This window comes from Accipiter gentilis, chromosome W, assembly GCF_929443795.1.
Source record: "Accipiter gentilis chromosome W, bAccGen1.1, whole genome shotgun sequence".
Classification (NCBI taxonomy): Eukaryota; Metazoa; Chordata; class Aves; order Accipitriformes; family Accipitridae; genus Astur; species Astur gentilis.
Genome location: NC_064918.1, coordinates 1,161,419 through 1,184,507, shown reverse-complemented (window position 1 = coordinate 1,184,507; position 23,089 = coordinate 1,161,419). Strand labels below are relative to the sequence as shown.

The 23,089-nt window shown below is 45.3% G+C and overlaps 4 protein-coding genes across 20 annotated transcripts in view; 3 read left to right on the top strand and 1 right to left on the bottom strand.

Moving 5' to 3' along the window:
• LOC126035378 (uncharacterized) overlaps positions 1–23,089 on the top strand; it is a 197,971-nt gene that overhangs the window by 3,743 nt on the left and 171,139 nt on the right. The window lies entirely within an intron of this gene.
• The window catches only part of LOC126035235 (zinc finger protein 462-like), a 120,204-nt gene that overhangs the window by 30,163 nt on the left and 66,952 nt on the right, over positions 1–23,089 (top strand). For 14 of the 17 annotated variants that reach the window (XM_049793487.1, XM_049793493.1, XM_049793488.1 and 11 more), the window contains one exon: positions 22,398–22,649. In XM_049793487.1, the coding sequence (XP_049649444.1) occupies positions 22,430–22,649 (220 nt within the window). In that variant the 5' untranslated portion in view covers positions 22,398–22,429. Of the gene's footprint in view, positions 1–6,118; positions 6,341–6,795; positions 7,523–22,397; positions 22,650–23,089 lie in introns of those variants that run through there. The other 3 variants (XM_049793492.1, XM_049793497.1, XM_049793498.1) reach the window with 2 other exon arrangements.
• Positions 3,003–6,829, top strand: LOC126035539 (uncharacterized). The gene is made up of 2 exons (XM_049794179.1): positions 3,003–4,452; positions 6,796–6,829. The coding sequence occupies exons 1-2, from the start codon at positions 3,743–3,745 to the stop codon at positions 6,827–6,829; spliced, it is 744 nt and encodes a 247-aa protein (XP_049650136.1). The 5' UTR covers positions 3,003–3,742.
• On the bottom strand, positions 14,233–16,843 carry LOC126035373 (uncharacterized). The gene is made up of 2 exons (XM_049793910.1): positions 16,464–16,843; positions 14,233–16,415 (listed from the first exon to the last, which is right to left on the bottom strand). The coding sequence occupies exon 2, from the start codon at positions 15,269–15,271 to the stop codon at positions 14,504–14,506; it is 768 nt and encodes a 255-aa protein (XP_049649867.1). The 5' UTR covers positions 15,272–16,415; positions 16,464–16,843; the 3' UTR covers positions 14,233–14,503.

Genomic DNA, 23,089 nt, shown 5'->3' with positions numbered 1-23,089 from the left:
ATACTGACCCATGGATGGTGGCAAATGCCCTATGGGGGTGGCTACAGCAATGGAAGAAGGGCAACTGGCAGCGCAGAGGTAAACCCATCTGGGCTGCCGCACTGTGGCAAGATATCGCTGTTCGGATAGAGAAGCTAGTGGTAAAAGTACGTCACGTAGATGCTCATGTACCCAAGAGTCGGGCCACTGAAGAACATCAAAACAACCAGCAGGCAGATCAGGCCGCCAAGATTGAAGTGTCTCAGGTGGACCTGGACTGGCAACGTAGGGGTGAGCTATTTATGGCTCAGTGGGCCCACGATACCTCAGACCATCAGGGAAGAGATGCAACATATAGATGGGCTTGTGATTGAGGGGTGGACTTGACCATGGACACTATCGCACAGGTCATCCATGAATGTGAAACATGTGCTGCAATTAAGCAAGCCAAGCGGCTAAAACCCCTGTGGTATGGAGGGCGATGGCTGAAATATAAACAGTGGGAGGCCTGGCAGATTGACTATATCACACTCCCATGAACACGCCAAGGCAAGTGCCATGTGCTTACAATGGTGGAAGCAACCACTGGATGGCTGGAAACATACCCTGTGTCCCATGCCACTGCCCAGAACACTATCCTGGGCCTTGAAGAGAAAATTTTATGGCAACACGGCACCCCAGAAATAATTGAGTCGAACAACAGGACTCACTTCCAAAACAACCTCGTAGACACCTGGGCCAAAGAACATGGCATTGAGTGGGTATATCACATCCCTTATCACGCACCAGCCTCTGGAAAAATCGAACGATACAATGGACTGCTGAAAACTACATTGAGAGCGATGGGAGGGTGGAACTTTCAAACATTGGGATACACATTTAACAAAAGCCACCTGGTTAGTTAATACTAGAGGATCCGCTAATCGGGCTGGTCCCGCCCAACCAAGAGTTCCACATACTGTAGAAGGGGATAAAGTCCCTGTAGTGCGCATGAGGAGTATGTTAAGAAAGACAGTCTGGGTTAGTCCTCCCTCAAGCAGAGGCAAACCCATTCAAGGGGTTGTTTTTGCTCAAGGACCTGGGTAGACCTGGTGGGTGATGCAGTAGGATGAGGAAGTTCGATGTGTACCTCAGGGAGATTTTATTTTGGGAGAGAATAGCCAGTGAATTGGGCTGTATGATATTTAACTGCTAAATAACCTGCCAATGCATGTCATTGTATCTATAGTGTCTATATGCCATATCAAGGGTATTATTGTAAGAATTACCCAAATGACTGCAGGATGGATTTTTGAAACTGAGCCAAGTACAACAGTGATAGAACTTGAGCTGGTGCCCAGCAATTTCCTCAAGATCAACATCTTCGACCTGCAGACCAAGGGCGTGGGTTGCACCAAATGTACTAGCCACAAGTTCCAGAGGCAGCGTACAACAACCCAACATCTCACACCATCTCTCTTATCCTGAAGAACTGTTACAACAGATGGAGCCCCAAAATCGATGGACACATTAGATGGGCAAAATGTAAGATCTGGGCATGATGTAGTTGGTATAGAATAAGGAGTGGATAATGTCTTGGGTTCAGCTGGGATAGAGTTAATTTTTACAGGAACCTGGGAGGTGGGGGGCATAGCCAAGGCAGCTGACCTGAACTAGCCAAGGAGCTATTCCATACCATGTGTCATCATGCTCAGTATATAAACGGGGAGTGGGCTGGGGGTGGGGTGGGCTGTCTCTGTTTCGACTTTTGGTGGGGGGAAGCGTCGGACCGTCGGGTCCCGGGTGGTGAGCATTTGCACGGTGCATCACTCTTTTTGTATATTCTTTCATTAGTACTGTTGTTGTTGTTGTAATTTCTTTGTGTTGTCCCAGTAAACTGCCTTTATCTCAACCCTCGAGGTTCCAGGTTTTTTTTCTTTTCTCTCCCCCATCTCCTCCCCATCCTACCGGAGGGGGGCGGAGGAGTGAGTGAGCAGCTGGGTGTTCCTTTGTTACCGGCTGGGCTGAAACCAGGACAATAACTTTCCCAGGATATCTTGGGTATTGTTAGGAATTAAAAAAGAAAAGAAAAGAAAAAAAAAAGGCACAAACAACCCCACTAACACCCCCCCAAATCAAAAACAAAAAGCACCAAAACCCAACCTCCAAAGAAGAACAAAATGGGGGGGAACTACAAACAAGGTACCCTTTCTCAATTTCTAATAAATGTTGAAATTTTTTTTTCTCCTGGAACTCTTCTGGACAGTAGAAAGATGAGTAAGTTGTCCAATTGTTAGAAGTTTGAGAACAGAGTATAAGCAGTTTGGGTACAATGGTTTTGAGAGAAAAGCCTCCCAGAGCTTGGGATGTTACAATGTTTTGGGTTTGTTATTAGTTGTCAGTCCTTGGTAAAAGAACTCTTTCCCCTCCATCCCATTATAAAACTCTCTTTTAAAATTGTCTATTCCTTTTCCATCTTCCTCCTCCCCTATGGGCTCTAATTCTAGGCTCTGCAGACATTCGGTTGACTTGGCCTAAATTCTTTAGCAAAAGGCCTGGATTCTGTACAGCACACTGAAAATGGCAACTGCTTAAAAAAAAACAAAACAAAACAACTGTAACCAAACCAAACAAAAACCCACAAAGAATAAAAATTGTTACCTTGTGTGTGGTGTATGATTTATCTATCTGCTGCCAAACTGTAAACTTCCAGTGTGCTACAGAAGCTTCTATTTGTAACTGTTGTAGTAAGTTAATGTTGGGATTTTGGAGATTCAGGCACAGAAAGGGTAAGTGGTGTAACAGGGAGGGGCTGGAAGCTTGCTGTGGTTTAACCCCAGCCAGCAACTAAGCACCACGAAGCCGCTCACTCACTCCCCCCCATCCAGTGGGATGGGGGAGAAAATTGGGAAAAAAAGAAGTAAAACTCGTGGGTTGAGATAAGAACAGTTTAATAGAACAGAAAAGAAGAAACTAATAATGATAATAATAACACTAATAAAATGACAACAGTAGTAATAAAAGGATTGGAATGTACAAATGCTGCGCAGGGCAATTGCTCACCACCTGCCAACCAACACCCCCGAGCGGCGATTCCCTGCCCCCACTTCCCAGTTTATATACTAGATGTGACATCACATGGTATGGAATACCCCGTTGGCCACTTTGGGTCAGGTGCCCTGGCTGTGTCCCCTCCCAACTTCTTGTGCCCCTCCAGCTGTCTCGCTGGCTGGGCATGAGAAGCTGAAAAATCCTTGACTGTAGTCTAAATATTACTTAGCAACAACTGAAAACATCAGTGTTATCAACATTCTTCGCATACTGAACTCAAAACATAGCACTGTACCAGCTACTACGAAGACAGTTAACTCTATCCCAGCTGAAACCAGGACAAGGCTGGAAACCCAAATTCAGTTTCTGGCTCTGCCAGAGACCAGCTGTGTGATCTGGATCCAGGCCAGTCCACCAGTCTGTGCTTCTGTCTGATTAGTTGAAGGATTATGATTTGTCATGGTAAAGATGCTCACTTAGCTTGTTTTTCACACAGAGCCTAACACAAGCGTGGGCTCAAACTATATCATTCAAATAAGTGGGTAGCAACTGCACAGAATATGAATGGAATATTAGATGTGCTACTTAGAATATATAATTCTGTCTTTTTTCTTTCTCACATACTATCAACAGGATATGGGTCTTCAGATTATGTTCAATAACTTGAAGCTGTTATCTGCTCGAGGGTAGGAAGGCTCTACAGAGGGATCCGGACAGGCTGGATTGATGGGCCATGGCCAATTGTATGAGGTTCAACAAGGCCAAGTTCTGGGTCCTGCACTTCGGTCACAACAACCCCATGCAGTGCTACAGGCTTGGGGAAGAGTGGCTGGAAAGCTGCCTGGCAGAAAAAGACCTGGGGGTGCTGGTTGACAGCCAGCTGAATATGAGCCAGCAGTGTGCCCAGGTGGCCAAGAAGGCCAATGGCATCCTGGCCTGCATCAGAAATAGTGTGGCCAGCAGGAGCAGGGAAGTGATCGTTCCCCTGTACTCAGCACTGGTGAGGCCGCACCTTGAGTACTGTGTTCAGTTTAGGGCCCCTCACTACAGGAAAGACATTGAGTTGCTGGAGCATGTCCAGAGAAGGGCAACAAAGCTAGTGAAGGGCCTGGAGCACAAGTCTTATGAGGAGCAGCTGAGGGAACTGGGGTTGTTTAGTCTGGAGAAAAGGAGGCTGAGGGGAGACCTTATTGCTCTCTACAACTACCTGAAAGGAGGTTGTAGCAAGGTGGGTACTGGTCTCTTCTATCAAGTAACTAGAGATAGGATGAGAGGAAATGGCCTCAAGTTGCGCCAGGGGAGGTTTAGATTGGATATTAGAAAAAAATTCTTTACTGAAAGGGTTGTCAGGCATTGGAACAGGCTGCCCAGGGAAGTGGTGGTGTCACCATCCCTGGAGGTGTTCAAAAAACGTGTAGATGTGGCACTTCAGGACATGGTTCAGTGGGCATGGTTGACGGTTGGACTCGATGATCTTAAAGGTCTTTTCCAACCTAAATGATTCTGTGATTCTATGAAAACCAGCTTTTGTCTTTTTTCTCTGCGAGATAGTAATTTCTGTTGTTTTACTGTGTTTTAAATCGTTTATTTGTAGTATATGAGTGGAAATCCGAGTTGCATCATATTGTCTTGTTTCCCTTTGGTATTCCATAAGCAATTCACTCTTCCTTCCTCTCTCCTTTCTGTCCCCTGTGGGCTCCCTTTCTCCCCCCCCCCCCCCCCCCTTGCATGCACACCCTTGCTCACACGTGCTCTTGCTCTCTTCCTCTGGCTTCCCCCATCCCTCCCTCTGTTTCTGTCAATCCAAATAAAGCCATGACTCTAATATGGCAGTGGAGATTGAGAACTACTGCTCTAGTCTGCTTTCCAAGTATTGATAAACCTCTGGTGGTGGTGAACAGCAAAGAGTTTATGTCTAGCAGCACTGTATCTTCTACTACATGTTTGGAGGTGTAGTAAATGAAGGGACTTTCTGAAGCCAAACCTTAAGAAGGCTTTTTCTTTTCTTATATAGTGCCTCTCTTTAGACTTCATTACATTGCTTCGTCATAAATATATATAAAACCAAAATCCTGGTCAAGTTTAGGGTTTTCCTGCCTTTGGACCCTTTGCCTTTTCTTGAATTTATCTAAATACCTTGATGTATTTTTGGGGCATTTTTTTTTTCCTTCTTTTGAGAAGTTCCCATTGTCAAGTAAGCATATTCATGTGAGCTTTCCAAAAAGTCCTTCTTCCTGGGACTCATTCTTTCAGCCTCTCTTGTTAGGCCTGGAAAATGGAAAACCTCTTCCTGTATTTACCTTGCTTTAAGACTAAGTGCTCTCTGGGGAATTGTGTTGAATTTCTTACTTTTTCTGCCTTAAAAATATCAACGTTTTGGGGTTAGTCTCCCGATTACACATTTCCTAAAGTTTAGGAAACTTAATCCAAGGCCTTTCTCTGAAGTTCACTGTCCCATGATTTTCTTTTTCAGTAATGATGCGCCTTTCTCCTTTAGAGAATTTAAATAAAACATGAGGGCCAGGTTTGAAGTTGGTGATGGCCTGTCTTGGTTTTGGCTGGGATAGAGTTAATTTTCTACCTAAAAACTGGTACAGTGTGTTTTGGATTTAGTGTGAGAATAATGTTGATAACACACTGATGTTTTAGTTGTTTCTAAGTAGCGCTTATCCTAAGTTAAGGATTTTTCAGTTTCCCATGCTCTGCCATCGAGGAGGTGCACAAGAAGATGGGAGGGAGCATAGCCAGGACAGCTGACCCTGAACTAGCAAAAGGGATATTCCATAACACAGAACGTCATGCTCGGTATATAAATTGGGGGGGAGTTGGCCGGGAGGGGCGGATTGCTGCTCAGGCATTGGTCAGCAGGTGGTGAGCAATTGCATTGTGCATCACTCGTATTTTCTTGGGTCTAATTTATCTCTTTTTGTCATATTCCTTTTCATTACAATTATTATTATTGTTATTATATTTGTAGTATTGCTATTATTATATTTTATTTCTTTTTTATTTTAGTTATGAAATTGTTCTTATCTCAACCCATGAGTTTTACTTTCTTTTCCCCAATTCTCCTAAAATTCCTCCTCTCCACTGGGAGAGGGGAGGAGTGAGCGAGCGGCTGCATGGTGCTTAGTTGCTGGCTAGGGTGAAACCACGACATGGCCTGAGGTGACTAAGATCATTAATGATCCATTTGTAAATTACAAGAAACTATTTGTTTAGTTCATAGGGTTAAGTAGAAAGTAAGAACAATATATTCTGAATTGGAGGGGGAGGGTCCTTCTCTCTTGATGAACTAGTCTTGATCTTAACCCTCCTTGTGACAAGAAAGGTAATTTTCCTCATATGTAGTTTGATTATTTATACATATTACCAGGAATAAAGTTTTTTTGGGAACCTGCCTTTAATTTTCTCTTTCCCCATGTTTTGAGGATGAAACCAATGTAGTCCTGCTATTCTCAAAGTGAAAGTAAGCCTAAGGCAGTAGAAAGCCATTTCTTAATTTTAAATTTATTTTTGCTTACTACTTTGGTTCAAATGCTTGAAATTCTGAAGTATTTATAATGGCAGGAAATATAAGATGTTATACAATGAGTTTTTTAAAAGGGGAAAATAGCCACAATATACTTCTAGTGTATACATGTAGGGACTGTAGCTCTTTTAAAGACACAATTGGTTATAATTTCTGTCCCCCTAGTTATGGGCCTCATTTACATTAAGAAAATCTTTGGGTTTTTTTTTTTTTTTTCCTTCTTTGTGATCCATTTCCTGTTTGGTATTTCTCAGGAGGAAGAAAAAGAAATTTTATCTTGGTGATTAACCCTCAAAGAGCTTATTTAACGCAAGAAGTAATGAAGTGGGACGGAAGAACACCATTAGAAGCTTTAACATCTTGCCACTTTTGATACAACTTGGCTTTAATAATAGATCTCTCCTTAATTTGAATGCTGGAATAGGGGAAAGAGCAGCAGCCACAAGTTTAGTATGCTATTTGAGAGATGAGATGCAAGGTTAACAGAGGGTTTGTTTGTTTTCTGCATTAAAAAAACCCAAACAACCACCATGCTTCTTTTATAGACAGGACTTTTTCTTGAAGTGCAGTATGGATGTTCCATTTAGTTTCTGCTAGATATGAATATCTGTGTATTGCATAAATTATGATACTTGAGCCAATATACTTGCCTTATTTTAAATATTTTATATCTAGGTTTGTTAAAAACTACACAAAAATAGTGTTTCTTGAAAGGAGCAAGTGGGTGGAGACAGAAGTTGAGGGGGAGGAGAAAGATTCTTATTTCTTCCTAATGTATTGTATTTCAGTGTGTGTATATATGAAATTAAAATTTGGGACAAAGTTAAATGTTTTGGACAATGTGTAAATGCTAACGTCAAAGTGCTTTTCCTTCCATTCAGGGATGTCATTGTTTAGCAAAGCTGTGACCAGCAGATTGCTATCACTGTCCCAAATGCACAGAGGCCTTGCACTTGCACAGAGTGAGAGAATCTTTTGGGAGTAAGTTTTTTTTTGCAATCTAGTGATAATCACTGGTGTGAGATAACTGTTAAAGGCAATTTGTTAAATACTGCAGAAGTGTATATTCTCATACCTGGGGCAAAGATGCTGGCTGCTGTTCCTCCAGTGAGTCAGTGGGCAAATAATAGAATAATAGAATGTTTTGGGTTGGAAGGGACCTTTAAAGATCATCTAGTCCAACCACCCTGCCATGGGCAGGGACATCTTTAGCTAGATCAGGTTGCTCAAAGCCCCATCCAGCCTGACCTTGAACACTTCCAAAGATGGGGCATCCACAACTTTTCTGGACAACGTGTTCCAGTGTCTCACCACCCCATGCCATTTCCAGTCTTCCCCAAAATTTTGCTGTTAGTACTATTTGGAAATGACATTGATTAGGGAATGCAAGTTTTATTTAAGTAACTGAAATGCAAAGACAGCATGACCTTAGCACATCTCAGCGCGCACATGTGCAAATCTTGCTCTTTGTCTCCTTTATTTGCTGTGTCTTGACACAGAATCACAGAATGATTGGGAGTGGAAGGGATCTCTGGAAGTCATGTGTTCCAAATCTGTTTTGCTGAATGGCAGGATTCCAAGTAAAAACACAGACTCCAGTCTAATATATAAAAATTAATATGCTTTAATATATATACATATAGTAATAATCAAAAAGGAAAGGTAAGCAGAGTAGTGATGCACCAGTTCATTACTGTAAAGCAAGGCAGTGATTAAGAAAAGGATACATCACCAATTACCACTTGTCCTGGTTTCAGCTGGGATAGAGTTAATTGTCTTCCTAGTAGCTGGTACAGTGCTATGTTTTGAGTTAGGTATGAGAAGAATGTTGATAACACTGATGTTTTCAGTTGTTGCTAAGTAATGTTTAAACTATAGTCAAGGATTTTTCAGCTTCTCATGCCCAGCCAGCGAGAAAACTGGAGGGGCACAAGAAGTTGGCACAGGACACAGCCAGGGCAGCTGACCCAAAGTGGCCAACGGGGTATTCCATACCATGTGATGTCACATCTAGTATATAAACTGGGGGGAGGGGGGGGGGGAATCGCCACTCGGGGACTAACTGGGCGTCGATTGGTAGGTGGTGAGCAATTGCCCTGCGCATCATTTGTACATTTCAATCCTTTTATTATTACTGCTGTCATTTTATTAGTGTTATCATTATCATTATTAGTTTCTTCTGTTCTGTTCTATTGAACCGTTCTTATCTCAACCCACAAGTTTTACTTCTTTTCCCAATTTTCTCCCCATCCCACTGGGTGTGGGAGGAGTGAGTGAGCGGCTTCATGGTGCTTAGTTGCTGGCTGGGATTAAACCACGATACCACTTCAAAACCATCATCCGGGTTCACACTTTGGCTGGGAAGCCCCTCGGCAGCTGGCCCATGGAGATCCTTGGTAATTGGGAAGGTCCTATGCGGTGCGTCCACCCATAGGTGAGGCTTCAGGAGTCAGTCCAAGAGTTTCCCACTCTTTATAGTAAGTAACAAACATCTTACATAAGTCTTTTTGGCAGTGTGAACGTGCAGACTGTTATGCTCCCCTTATCAATCCCATCCGGAACACTGGCCAGGTGTTCCGCGTGTGACCGATAAACAAACGATGTCCAGTTGGGACACAATAAAATATTGTCCAGATGTTCATGTTACTATTTACAGAGGTAGACAAGGATAAAAGTGGTAATTAATCAGAGGTAATACCGTCCAGATGTTCGGCTTGCTATTTACAGAGATGGGTAATTATAAAAGCAGTAATCAATCACAAGCAGTAATCAACTATTCTCATCACAAAACCCCCTGCTCAAGTGGAGCCACCTAGAGCCAGTTGCCCAGGACTATGTCCAAATGGCTTTTGAATATATACCTCCCTTCAGGTATTTATATACATTGATAAGATCCTCCCTGAGCCTTCTCTAGGCTGAACAGTCCCAGCTCTCTCAGCCTTTCCTCATAGGAGAGATGCTCCAGTCCCTTAATCATCTTTGTGGCCCTTCGCTGGACTGTCTCTAGTAGTTCCATCTCTTTCTTGTAATGGGGAGCCCAGAACTGGACACAGTACTTCATGTGTGGCCTCACCAGTGCTGAGTAGAGGGGAAGGATCATCTCCCTTGACCTGCTGGTAACACTTCTGATGCAGCCCAGCATATCATTAGCCCTGTTTGTGGCAAGGGCATATTGCTGGCTCATGTTCAACTTGGTGTTCACCAGGACCCTCAGGGCCTTTTCTGCAAAACTGCTACCCAGCTGGGTGGCCCCCCAGCATATATTGGTGCCTGGGGTTGATCCTCCCCAGGTGCAGGACTTGACACTTCACCTTGTTGAGCTACATGAGGTTGCTGTCAGCCCATTTGTCCAGCCTGTCGAGGTCCCTCTGGATGGCAGCACAACTGTTGTATCTGTCATGACCCGGACTGGACAGACCAGGGAGTTGTGTTGAATTCGGAATTCCCTTGGGCTAAATGAAGGTGAAACAACACCAAATGATCAGTTAAACATTTTTTTTCATGGAAGAAGCAAACTGAACTTGGGAGGCATAACAGTAGGTGGTGTGGTTTCTCACAACAGGAACTGTGTAACCCATGGTAACCATATACATCAATTCAGGGAAGAAGGAGCTCCCTCCTGTTGAGTCACAAGGTTCAGAGCAGACCCCCTTGCTTTCTAGACTCCTTCTCAGAGAAGGGCCTAGGGGCGGCTGGATCCACTCTTAGTCCCAGACTTGGTCAATGGTTTTATGTCTTAAAGGGATGAGGTGTAGGGATTATGGAAAAGGAAAGAGAGAAGAAGACAGAGAGAGAAAAAGGAAGAGAGAAAGATTTCACTGGCCCTGGGTCCAGCGTTGGTTCAGTCAGCCAAGGGGTCCACTCAGCCAAGGGGTTCAGTTCCAGTGGGCTTGCATGTGTGGGGCTTCAGTTTGTCTTTTTATCATCCTTGCCCCTCCTTTGGGTGGACACTCAAACTTATTAGGCCAATTAGGTGTAACCTTCAGGTGGTGGGCTTGGGGGGCATTTGGGGAATAACTTCCCCTTCCCTGCAGATGTGGCCATTGTTTGATCTTTGTATCAGAACAGTTTATCAGAACAGGGAGCTGTGCACCCTCCAGCACCACACCCTCCAGTACTGTACCCTCCAGCACACACCCCCTGCCCTGTTGCTGATGTCTGTGCTGATGGGCTTTTCACCTGTGGTTCCTTGCTGTGCAGGGTTCCTTGTTATGTTGTTATGCAGAGTTCATCTTTAAGCAGAACTTGCCCCACCACAATGTTTGAGACATTAACTTTTTCAGTCTCTCACAGTATCAAGCACTTGTCGCATTTTTGTGCCATCAGCAAACTCTCTGAGTGTACACTCTGCCCCATCATCCAGATCATTAATGAAGATGTTGAACAGGACTGGACCCAGTATTGACCCCTGGGGTACACTGCTAGTGACTGGCCTCCAACTAAACTTTGTGCCACTGATCACCACCCTCTGGGCCTGGACGTTCAGCCAGTTTTCAGTCCCCCTCGCTGTCTGCTCATCCAGCCCATGCTTCATCAGCTTCTGTATGAGGATCTTATGGGAGACAGTGTCAAAGGCCTTCCTGAAGTCCAGGTAGACAACTACGCCAGGGAAGAACGAAGGCGGAGATGTTCATCTACCAGGCCAGTCCCTTCATTGTAGAAGGTTATCAAGTTGGTGAAGCATAACTTCCCCTTACTGAATCTATGCTCGCTACTCCTGGTCACCTTCTTGCCCTTGGTGTGCATAGGATTAGCTGCTCCATCACCTTCTCAGGGATCAAGGTGAGGCTGACTGTCCTGTAGTTCCATGGATCCTCCTTCTTGCCCTTCTTGAAGACAGGAGTGACATTTGCTTTCCTCCAGTCTTCAGGCACTTCTCCCAGTTGCTATCATCGATCAAATACTATCGAGAGTGGCCTTGCAATGACATCAGCCAGCCCCCTCAGCACTCACAAGTGCATCCCATCAGGGCCCATTGACTTATATACGTTTGGTTTGCTTAAGTATTCTCTGACCTGATCCTCTTCCACCAAGTGTACGTATTCCTTTCTCCACATTTTCCCCTTGGTCTCTGGGACCTGGGATTCCTGAAGGTTAGTTTTGCTAGTAAAGTCTGAGGCAAAGGTGACATTCAGTACCTCAGCTTTTTCCATGTCCTGTGTCACCAGGTCCTCTGTCTCATTCAGTAAGGGGCCCACATTTTCCCTAGCCTTCCTTTTGTCACCTGTGTTCTTAGAGGAGCCCTTCTTGTTGTCTTTGACATCCCTGGCCAGATTTTAATTTTAGCTTTCCTAACTTCATCCCTGGATGCTCGGATAGTGTTTCTGTATTCTTCCCCGGTTACCCATTCTTGCTTCCACCCTCTGTATGCTTCTTTATTGTGTTTTGAGTTTGGCCAGGAGCTCCTTGTTCATCCACACAGGCCTCCTGGCATTTTTGCCTGACTTCCTACTCCTTGGGATGGAGTTCTCTTGAGCTTGGAGGAAGTGATCCTTGAATATTAACCAGATTTCTTGGACCCCTCTTCCCTTCAGGGCCTTATCCCACAGGACTCTTCCAAGCAGAACCTTGAAGAGGCCTAAGTCTGCTCTCCTCAAGTCCAGGGTTGTGAGCTTGCTTTTCACCCTCCTCCCTGCCCTCAGGATCCTGAACTCCACCATTTCATGGTCACTGCGGCCAAGGCTGCCTTTGACCTTCACATCCCCAACAAGCCCCTCCTTGTTGGTGAGCATGAGGTCCAGCAGAGCACCTCTCCTCATTGGTTCCTCTGTCACATGGAGGAGGCAGTTATCATCAATGCACTCCGGGAACCTCCTGGATTGCTTATGCCCTGCTGTGTTATCCCTCTAGCAGACATTGGGGTGGTTGAGTCCCCCGTGAGGACCAGGGCCTGTGAATGTGAGGCTGCTCCTAGCTGTCTGTATAAGGCCTCATCCGCTTGTTCTTCCTGGTCAGGCAACCTGTAGCAGACCCCCACTATGTGCTAGTGAGGTCCTTTGGTCTGCCATCTCAGTGGAGGTAGGGGATGGAGATCCACGCAGCAGCAAAGACACAAGGTTTATTGATGTGTTAGAAACCATGGAAGCAGCTGAGAACAGTCACATAGGAATTAGGGCTTCTCCCCAGAAAAAGGTGGTGGGATCAATAGCCCAACTGAAGTGCGTCTACACCAATGCACATAGCACGAGCAACAAACAGGAGGAGTTGGAAGCCATTGTGCAGCTGGAAAACTATGATATAGTTGCAATCATGGAGACATGGTGGGATGACTCACACAACTGGAGTGCTGCAATGGATGGCTATAAACTCTTTAGAAGGGATAGGTAAGGAAGAAGAGGCAGTGGGATAGCCCTGTACATTGGGGAGTGTTTTGACTGTCTAGAGCTTGATGATGGTGATGAAAGGGTTGAGTGTTTATAGGTAAAAATCAGGGGAAAGGCCAACAAGGCCGATATGGTGGGAGTCTGTTATAGACCACCCAACCAGGATGAAGAGGCAGATGAAATATTCTATAAGCAGCTGGGAGAAGTCTCACAATCACTAGCCCTTGTTCTCATGGGGGACTTCAACTTACCAGATGTCCACTGGAAATACAATACAGCGGAAAGGAAACAGTCTAGAAGGTTCCTGGAGTGTGTGGAAGATAACTTCTTGACACAGTTGGTGCGGTGGGTTGACCCAGGCTGGACGACAGGTACCTACCAAAGCTGCTCTATCACTCCTCCTCCTCAGCTGGACAGGAGGAGGTATTTAAAAGACGTGTAGACATGGTGCTTAAGGACATGGTTTAGTGGTAGACTTGGCAGTGTTAGGTTAATGGTTGGACTCTATGATCTTAAAAGTATTTTCCAACCTAAATGATTCTATGATTCTATAATGTCACCCTTACTTGTCCTCTTTTTAATCCTAAACCATAAACTCTCATTTGGCTCCTCATCCATCCCCAGGCAGAGCTGCATGCACTCCAGCCACTCTCTCACATAAAGGGCAACTCCCCCTCCTCATTTTCCCACCCTGTCCTTCCTAAAGAACCTGTATCCCTCCATTGGAACACTCCAGTCATGGGAACCATCCTACCACATCTCCATAATCCCAACAAGATCATAGGTCTGCAACTGCACACAGATGTCACGTTTATCCCCCCATACTGCATGCATTAGTGTACAGGCACTTCAGAGAGGCATGTTGACTTCCTAGAAAGGGTTTTGGGGACTTGTCTATAAGGGTGCCTTGTAGGCACTTCCTCACTTACATGCAAGTGCTGGAGGTAGTCCCGCTTAAGTCCTGTTTTGTTGATTTTGCGTTCCATTCTTGTCACATCACCCCAGTGTCGTGGTTTAATCCCAGCCAGCAACTAAGCACCACGCAGCTGCTCACTTACTCCCCCCACACCCAGTGGAATGGGGGAGAAAATCGGAAAAAGAAGTAAAACTCATGGGTTGAGATAAGAACAGTTTAATAGAACAGAAAAGAAGAAACTAATAATGATAACACTAATAAAATGACAACAGTAGTAATAAAAGGATTGGAATGTACAAATGATGCGCAGTGCAATTGCTCACCACCTGCCGATCGACGCCCAGTTAGTCCCCGAGCGGCGATTCCCCCCCACCCCCACTCCCCCCAGTTTATATACTAGATGTGACATCACATGTTGGCCAGTTTGGGTCAGCTGCCCTGGCTGTGTCCTGTGCCAACTTCTTGTGCCCCTCCAGCTTTCTCGCTGGCTGGGCATTAGAAGCTGAAAAATCCTTGACTTTAGTCTAAACACTACTTAGCAACAACTGAAAACATCAGTGTTATCAACATTCTTCGCATACTGAACTCAAAACATAGCACATAGCACTGTACCAGCTACTAGGAAGACAGTTAACTCTATCCCAGCTGAAACCAGGACACCCAGGTCCTTCGCTAGTGGAACTTGTCCATCACTCTTTCACAGGGCTGCCGGTTATCATAGAATCATTTAGGTTGGAAAAGACCTTTAAGATCATTGAGTCCAACCGTCAACCATGCCCACTGAACCATGTCCTGAAGTGCCACATCTACACGTTTTTTGAACACCTCCAGGGATGGTGACACCACCACTTCCCTGGGCAGCCTGTTCCAATGCCTGACAACCCTTTCAGTAAAGAATTTTTTTCTAATATCCAATCTAAACCTCCCCTGGCGCAACTTGAGGCCATTTCCTCTCATCCTATCTCTAGTTACTTGATAGAAGAGACCAGTACCCACCTTGCTACAACCTCCTTTCAGGTAGTTGTAGAGAGCAATAAGGTCTCCCCTCAGCCTCCTTTTCTCCAGACTAAACAACCCCAGTTCCCTCAGCTGCTCCTCATAAGACTTGTGCTCCAGGCCCTTCACTAGCTTTGTTGCCCTTCTCTGGACATGCTCCAGCAACTCAATGTCTTTCCTGTAGTGAGGGGCCCTAAACTGAACACAGTACTCAAGGTGCGGCCTCACCAGTGCTGAGTACAGGGGAACGATCACTTCCCTGCTCCTGCTGGCCACACTATTTCTGATGCAGGCCAGGATGCCATTGGCCTTCTTGGCCACCTGGGCACACTGCTGGCTCATATTCAGCTGGCTGTCAACCAGCACCCCCAGGTCTTTTTCTGCCAGGCAGCTTTCCAGCCACTCTTCCCCAAGCCTGTAGCACTGCATGGGGTTGTTGTGACCGAAGTGCAGGACCCAGAACTTGGCCTTGTTGAACCTCATACAATTGGCCATGGCCCATCAATCCAGCCTGTTCGGATCCCTCTGTAGAGCCTTCCTACCCTCGAGCAGATCAACCCTCCCTCCCAACCTGGTGTCATCTGCAAACTTACTGATTGTGTACTTGATCCCCTTGTCCAGGTCATTGATAAAGATATTAAAGAGAACTGGCTCCAAAACTGAGCCCTGGGAAACACCAATTGTGACTGGCCGCCAACTGGATCTAACTCTGTTCACCACAACTGTCTGGGTTCGTCCATCCAGCCAGTTTTTTTACTTAGTGAAGAGTACACCTGTCTAAGCCATGAGCCACCAGCTTCTCAAGGAGTGTCCTGTGAGAGACAGTGTTAAAGGCCTTACTGAAGTCCAGGGAAACAATATCCACTTCCTTTCCCTCACCCACTAGGTGGGTCATAGGAGGAGATCAGGTTGGTCAAGCAGAACCTGCCTTTCATGAACCCATGCTGGCTGGGCCTGATCCCCCAGTTGTCCTGCACATGCTGTGTTAGCACACTCAAGGTGAATCACTCCATAGTCTTCCTCGGTACCGAGGTCAGGCTGACAGGCCTGTAGTTCCCTAGATCCTGCCTCCGACCCTTCTTGTAAATGGGTGTTATTCTCTCTTTCTCCCGTCATTCTTAGTTTAATGTCCTCTGTCGTGGTTTAACCCCAGCCAGAAACTAAGCACCACACAGCCGCTCTATCACTCCCCCTTCTCAAATGGACAGGGGAGTGAAAATATAACAAAAGGCTCATGGGTCAAGATAAGGACAGGGGGAGAGATTACTCAACTATTTACCATCACGGGCAAAACACACTTGACTTGGGAAAAATTAACTTAATTTATTGCCAATCAAACCAGAGTAGGGTAATGAGAAATAAAACCAAATCTTAAAATACCTTCCCCCCCACCCCTCCCTTCTTCCCAGGCACAGCTTCACTCCTGGATTCTCTACCTATCCCCTCCAGTGGCACATGGGGATGGGGAATGGGGGTTACGGTCAGTTCATCACATGTTGTCTCTGCCGCTTCCTCCTCTTCAGGGGCAGGACTCCTCACGCTCTTCCCCTGCTCCAGTGTGGGGTCCCTCCCATGGGAGACAGTCCTCCATGAACTTCTCCAATGTGGTTCCTTCCCATGGGCTGCAGTTCTTCACGAACTGCTCCAGTGTGGGTCCCCCACAGGGTCACAAGTCCTGCCAGAAAACCTGCTCCAACGTGGACTCCTCTCTCCACGGGTCCGCAGGTCCTGCCGAGAGCCTGCTCCAGTGTGGTATTCCCACGGGGTGACAGCCTCCTTTGGGCACCCACCTACTCTGGCGTGGGGTCCTCCATGGGCTGCAGGTGTATATCTGCTCCACCGTGGACCTCCATGGACTGCAGGGGGATAGCCTGCCTCACCATGGTCTTCACCATGGGCTGCAGGGGAATCTCTGCTCCGGTGCCTGGAGCATCTCTTCCCCCTCCTTCTTCACTGACCTTGGTGTCTGCAGAGTTGTTTCTCTTACATGTTCTCACTCCTCTGTCCAGCTGCAGTTTCTGTTGCACAGCAACTTTTTTTCCTCCCTGAAATATGTTATCACAGAGGTGCTACCACTGTCGCTGATTGTCTTGGCCTTGGCCAGCGGCAGGTCCATCTTGGAGCTGGCTGGCATTGGCTCTGTTGGACATAGAGGAAGCTTCTAGCATCTTATAGAAGCCACTCCTGTAGCCCCCCCCCCCCCCCCCCATACCAAAACCTTGCTATGCAAATGCAATACAGCCTCCTTATGAGGTCAGCCTTTTTCTTGACAAAAATAGCTTTGCCTTGTTTAGTGAGGTAGATCCCATCTCTCCCAAGCAGATGTTGATCTGCAAACAGGGTCCCATGGCCATAGAACCCAAAACCCTGTTACCAACACCAGTTCTGCAGCCAGTTATTGACATGCATTATCAGTGTCCCCCTCCTCACACCCTTGCCCCCCACCAGCAGGATTGTGGAGAACACCAGGGCCCCCATGCCCTTAACTACTGTCCCCAGAGCTCTGTAGTCGCTTCTGATACTGTCCAGGTTACCCCTAGCAGTATCATTGGTGCCCACACGGAAGAACAGGAGGGGGTAGTACTCAGAGGGCCAGATCCAGGCCCTCCAGCAGGCAGCAAACCTCTCTAGATGATAGTTCAGGTTAACATCTTATCTGAAAATATGTCACCATTCTCAGTTCTATACGCCACCTAGACAAAAAGGAGGGGAGAAAAAAAAAAAGAGAGAAAGGCACACGTGTTTCAGTTTCTTTTGATAGTGTAGCTTGAACTAACAGTTTCTTTTTTTCTCCTTTGAGCAATATCTGAATGTTACAGAAAAATGTGCAAATATTAAAGTAGAATTCCTTACAAAATGCTTCATCCTGACTTCAACATGGTGCTTGATAAAAACATGAAATTGAAGGCTATTCAGCTGCACCTAATATTCATTGCTCTTAGCTGCTGTAAGATTAACCTCTTCTATGATTCTGTGCTGCTCTTGCGGGAGAGATTGTTGTGACATTAAAACTAGAACTCATTAGAAAGTTTTTTTTTTTTTTATAATCAGTAGCTATTACTGATCTCTCAACTCTGTTTTACTTTGTAGCAGAAGGGTTAGAGATTTTTCTGAAGTTATCCTCAAGGTTGCTGGCTGTTGTCTCAACTGTGTCAGGATATTAAAGAATGTTAACAGTATACACTAGCGCTGGTTGTTGTTTTTTAACTCTTATTGTGCCAGGCTGAAGCTTTTATATTTATTATTTTAAAAACCTCAGTTTCTTTTTTGTTCTTCCCTCCTTCTGGTTTATTTTGTAAACTGGCTTAAAGTTTCCTTAAAGACACAGAAAGGTTTTGGTGTTGTTTCTAAAGGGGCCGAAGTTTAAAGAGGAGAGATTCCACCCCTCTTCTACATAATGGAGCTTTCGGGGAACCTATTTTAAAAGGCATGGTTACAGCCTTTGCATTGAAAGGTATATCTGCTGCTGGGGTTTGCTGATGCAGACAGGCTGGCTGGTGATTAACAAAGGTCATTAGACGTTGGAATCTGTCAGGGGAGTGGGGTGTCTTCTGTGCGAAGAAAGACGACTCCCAAGGGACAAGGACAGGGAGGTCTGGAGAGGGACCTCCTTTCTGCTTCCCTCCCCATCCTCCTGCTGGGAGGTTACTGTGTTTTGATTGTCTGTAGAACTGTGTAAGACTGTTGCTGGAATTAATAAACATATTTATCATTCATGAGTTAAAAGAACTTTTGGAGATCTTTGCAAATGATTGTTCAGGAAGAAAAGGTGCTGTTTTGACAGCACATGAGAACAAATACTATTTGTGTGTATGTGTGTGAATTAAATCATACAGAAGAGGGAAAGTCCTGTTCTTAGATGATGGTGTTTTTGTTTTGGCATGGTTTTTTGTATCATGCAAGGGAAAAAAAAATCTTGTATACCCAGGATGAATCTGAGAGATAAGTGAGGCCATGTTGTACACAGACAAGAAGCTATGAGCCACTGAGTGCAGTTGTCTGAGCTAAAATGGCTGCTCCCAAAGCTCAGAGGAGTAGGGCAGCTTAGTGAGTCTTAAAGCTTCAGTGGTGCAGGGGCTCATACCTCTTGAAAGTGCAATAAACACATTCAGCAGAGCTGTGGCTTGTTTGGTTGAGATGAGAAGGGTAAGCTTGGGGAACAGATAGTGAAAAATGGATTATATGCTTTTCTGTGAAGTGCTCTAAATGCAGGAGTCATTTGCTCCATGGAAAAAAAAATGTTTTCAGGTCTAATGGACTGTGCTAAAGGAGACCTGGAGTAGAGCTTCACTCACTACTGTAATTTGGTCTCAGAACCGATAGTAACCTCTTGTTACAGATGCACAACTAAACAAATCCAATAGGTGTTAAAACTCAGATTTATTCTTCAGTAAAAGTTAGTTAGAAGTCTGGTAACATTTTATAAAACCAAAGGCTCAATGATGTAAAGAGAATTAATACTACACGGCTGACTTAAGAATCCCAAAGATTTAAAGTGATGGCTCAAAATGCGCATATCACTCACCTAAAAGCTGAGGGCTCTCTCCCTCGAGGAGTTAACTCAGGCAATACCCCAACCCAAGGAGGAGTCCCCAACTGCAGACCCACTACTCCAAGAAAGACTGCCCACATGTCCTCCGGCAGGACCCCGTTTATATCCTTGTTGAATCTGACCTGTGGTCATTTAATCCTATTGGCCAGGAGGGTCACCTCAGTATACCTGGTGCATCTTGATTGGCCAGTTCGAATTTCAACCTGTAGCCTCCAGGGTTTCCTTCCCCTTCTTCCTTCCTGGAGAAGTTTCGTTTCCTGCTGGTGGGATGGGGGGGGGGGTGTACTGCCACAACTCTTCCACAGTGTTTGATCTGGTGCTTGCAAATAAAAGCTTGAGTATCTTAATCATTGCAGCTTTGCTAGCTGAAAAGAAGCTGGTGCACTGTTTGTGCTTTTTTTTGATTGGTGTTTTTTTTGTTGTTGGAGGTGGTGGGGGACACATATTGCAGTGAGCACAGTAATGTAGATTAAACATGTAGTGTCTGTGTGCTCGCTGTCCAGAAATAGACTTGCCAGAAGTTTATTTTAGCAGGCTATAAGACAAAGCATTATTTTATGCAGTGTCCTCTCTTTGTGCCCTAGTGTTTTTGGGCTTTATGTTGGGCATAAATGGCTGGGGCTTGGTAGCAGGGGGCTGCAGTGTGGGAGGAGGCCATGAACAGCCAGTTCCAGCGAGTTCTGAAACAAATGGAAAGAACCTATTGCGAGCCAAACTTTCAAAGAATCAGAGGAGCATATGGTGCCTCTGCTCAAACATATTTAAGAAAGGGTGGTTGCCAATAGGGGTAGGAGGCGCACTCTTGGAAGGAGGTGCTCCACACAGGAGTGGTGACACCCTCAAAAGGGACTGTGGCCCATGGTGGAACCCACACTTGAGAAGAGCAGTAAGAAGCAAGGAGCAGTGGAGGAAGATGAGTAAGAAATAAGGAAGGGCAGAAAGAAAACATTATGTGCTGACCCCAAACTATTGTGCTGCCTGTCACCTTGCTGAAGGAATTGGAACTGATTGGGTGTAACGTGGCAAAAACAAAGGGAAGTTGAGACTAAGGGAGTGCTGGTGGATAAGTGTCTGGCTTATAATTGACCCTGGGGAAGGGGGATGAAAGGTGTTTCCCTAACTGTTTTTTTCACTGTTTGTTCTCTTTCTTTCTCAATATCCAAATCAGTAACTAAAAGTTCATGTTAGTTGACAATAAACTAAATGAAGTAAAGTTCCCTGAGTCAAGACTGTTTTGCCTGAGGCAGGTTTTCATCTTGCTATAGAAGGAGTTTTACATTCTACAGTAAATACATGGAATTTTCATAGTAAAATGTTTTTGTCTGCTATTGCATCTTGGACCTCTGGAACTCCAAGGTTATCTTGGCCCGGTGCAATGTGTGGTAAACTTAATAAATGAGTTATTACTTGTCATGGTTTAAGCCCAGCTGGCAACAAAGCACCCCGAAGCCACTTGCTCACTCCTCTTCCCCCCCCCAGGATGATGAGGAGAAAATATAAAGAAATGGTCGTGTGTCGAAACAAGGACAGGGAGGGATCACTCACCACTTATGGTTACAGGCATAAGACAGACTCAACTTGGGGAAAAAGCAAACCAATTTAATTTACTAAAAATCAAATCAAAACAAGGATACTGAGAAGTAAAACCCAAATCTTAAAACACCTTCCCCACCCCTCCTTCCCTCCCCGGTTTTCTCTACCTCCTCCCTCCAGAGGCAAAGGGGAACAGGGGATGGGGGTTGGGGTCAGTTCACCACACATTGTCTCTGCCGCTCCTTCCTCCTCAGGGGGAGGACTCCTCACTCTTCCCCTGCTCCAGTGTGGGGTCCCTCCCACAGGAGACAGTCCTTCATGAACTTCACTGGCATGGGTCCTTTCTGTGGGCCGATCTTCAGTCACAGACTGCTCCAGTGTGGGGTTTCCCATGGAGTCACGGACATCTTCAGGGGCATCCAACTGCTCTGGTGTGGGGTCCTCCATGGGCTGCAGGTGGGCATCTGCTCCCCTGCTCACCTCCATGGGCTGCAGGGGGACAGCCTGCTGTCTCACCACTGGCTGCAGGGGCATCACCTCCTCAGGCCCACCTCCTCCCCCTCCTTCTTCACTGAACTTGGTATCTGCATAGGTGTTCCTCTCACATTCCAATCTCCTCCCCCACTGTAGGTTCCCCTTCTTAAATATGTTATCCCAGAGGCAATACCACCATCGCTGATTGGGTGGGCCTTAGTGTTGTGGTTTAACCCCAGCCAGCAACTAAGCACCATGCAGCCGCTCACTCACTTCCCCCCCACCCAGTGGGATGGGGGAAAGAATCGGGAAAAAAACCCAGGTAAAACTTGTGGGTTGAGATAAGAATCATTTAATAGGACAGAAAGGAAGAAACTAATAATGATAATAATAACAATAATAAAATAAATAATTGGAATATACAAAACAAGTGATGCGGAATGCAATTGCTCACCACTCGCTGACTGATGCCCAGTTAGTTCCCAAGTAGCGATCTGCCCCCCAGGCTAACTCCCCCCCCCAGTTTATACACTAGATGTGATGTCACATGGTATGGAATACCCCCTTGGCCACTTTGGGTCAGCTGCCCTGGCTGTGTCCCCTCCCAACTTCTTGTGCCCCTCCAGCCTTCTTGCTGGCTGGGCATGAGAAGCTGAAAAATCCTTGACTTTAGACTAAACACTACTTAGCAACAACTGAAAACATCAGTGTGTTATCAACATTCTTTGCATACTGAACTCAAAACATAGCACTGTACCAGCTACTACAAAGACAATTAACTCTATCCCAGCTGAAACCAGGACACCTAGATAGGGCTTTCTTTGAATCAAAATTGCCTTGATGCCTCTTAAATGTTGAATTTCAGGCTGCAGTAATTATGGAATTTCTGGAAATCATTAAGGCATGTGATAGGAAGCTTGGTGTTAATATATTTTCAGAATTCACTGAATGGCATGTCTGTAAAAACAAAACAAAAAAACTCCCCAAACCAACCAAACAGGGAAAACCAAAACAAAACAAACCCCTGCCTCTTTCCTTCTCCTTTCCTTGTTTTTCTTGCAGAATTTTCTAATGCAAAAGATCATTTCTGAACCATGGAGGTGCTGCAGTGTGATGGCTGTGATTTCCGAGCTCCATCCTATGAAGACCTAAAAGCTCACATTCAGGATGTTCATACTGCTTTTCTGCAGCCAACAGATGTCTCTGAGGAAAATCCTAGCCAGCCAAGGTCTGGCTCCATGAATGCTAGCAACCAGACTGAGATTGAATTTTCTTCTGTAAAGGATGAATTTACAATTGCAGATGAAATAGCAGGTAAACCTCAACCCTAAGCCCCTATCATACATGTGACTTATTTTAGTGCATTTTAATTGGTACGTTTCAGTGTGGTTTTTAAAAACTCTTATCTTTATCACTATGGTAGTGAAGTGGATGATGTTTAGTTACAGCTATATTTTTTTTGTAAGTGCAAATGTGTGGATTTGTCATCTTTCTGTTTTTCACATGCTTCTTCATATTGCTTCTTTTCCTTGCTTTACACCACCGTGAGCTCTAGAAGAGTTTTGAACTTTATCAGTGTACCTTTTTATTTCAAGAAGCTTATTTTGATAATAGTCTATCCCAAATTATGTACCATCTGTTAGTTTTCTGACCATTCTCGTGTGCACAGGTCTAATCATAAATAAGTGAGGGAATCCTGATGTGATTAACGTGTTCAAGGTGTGTGTGTATTCATATGCATACAGAATACATGG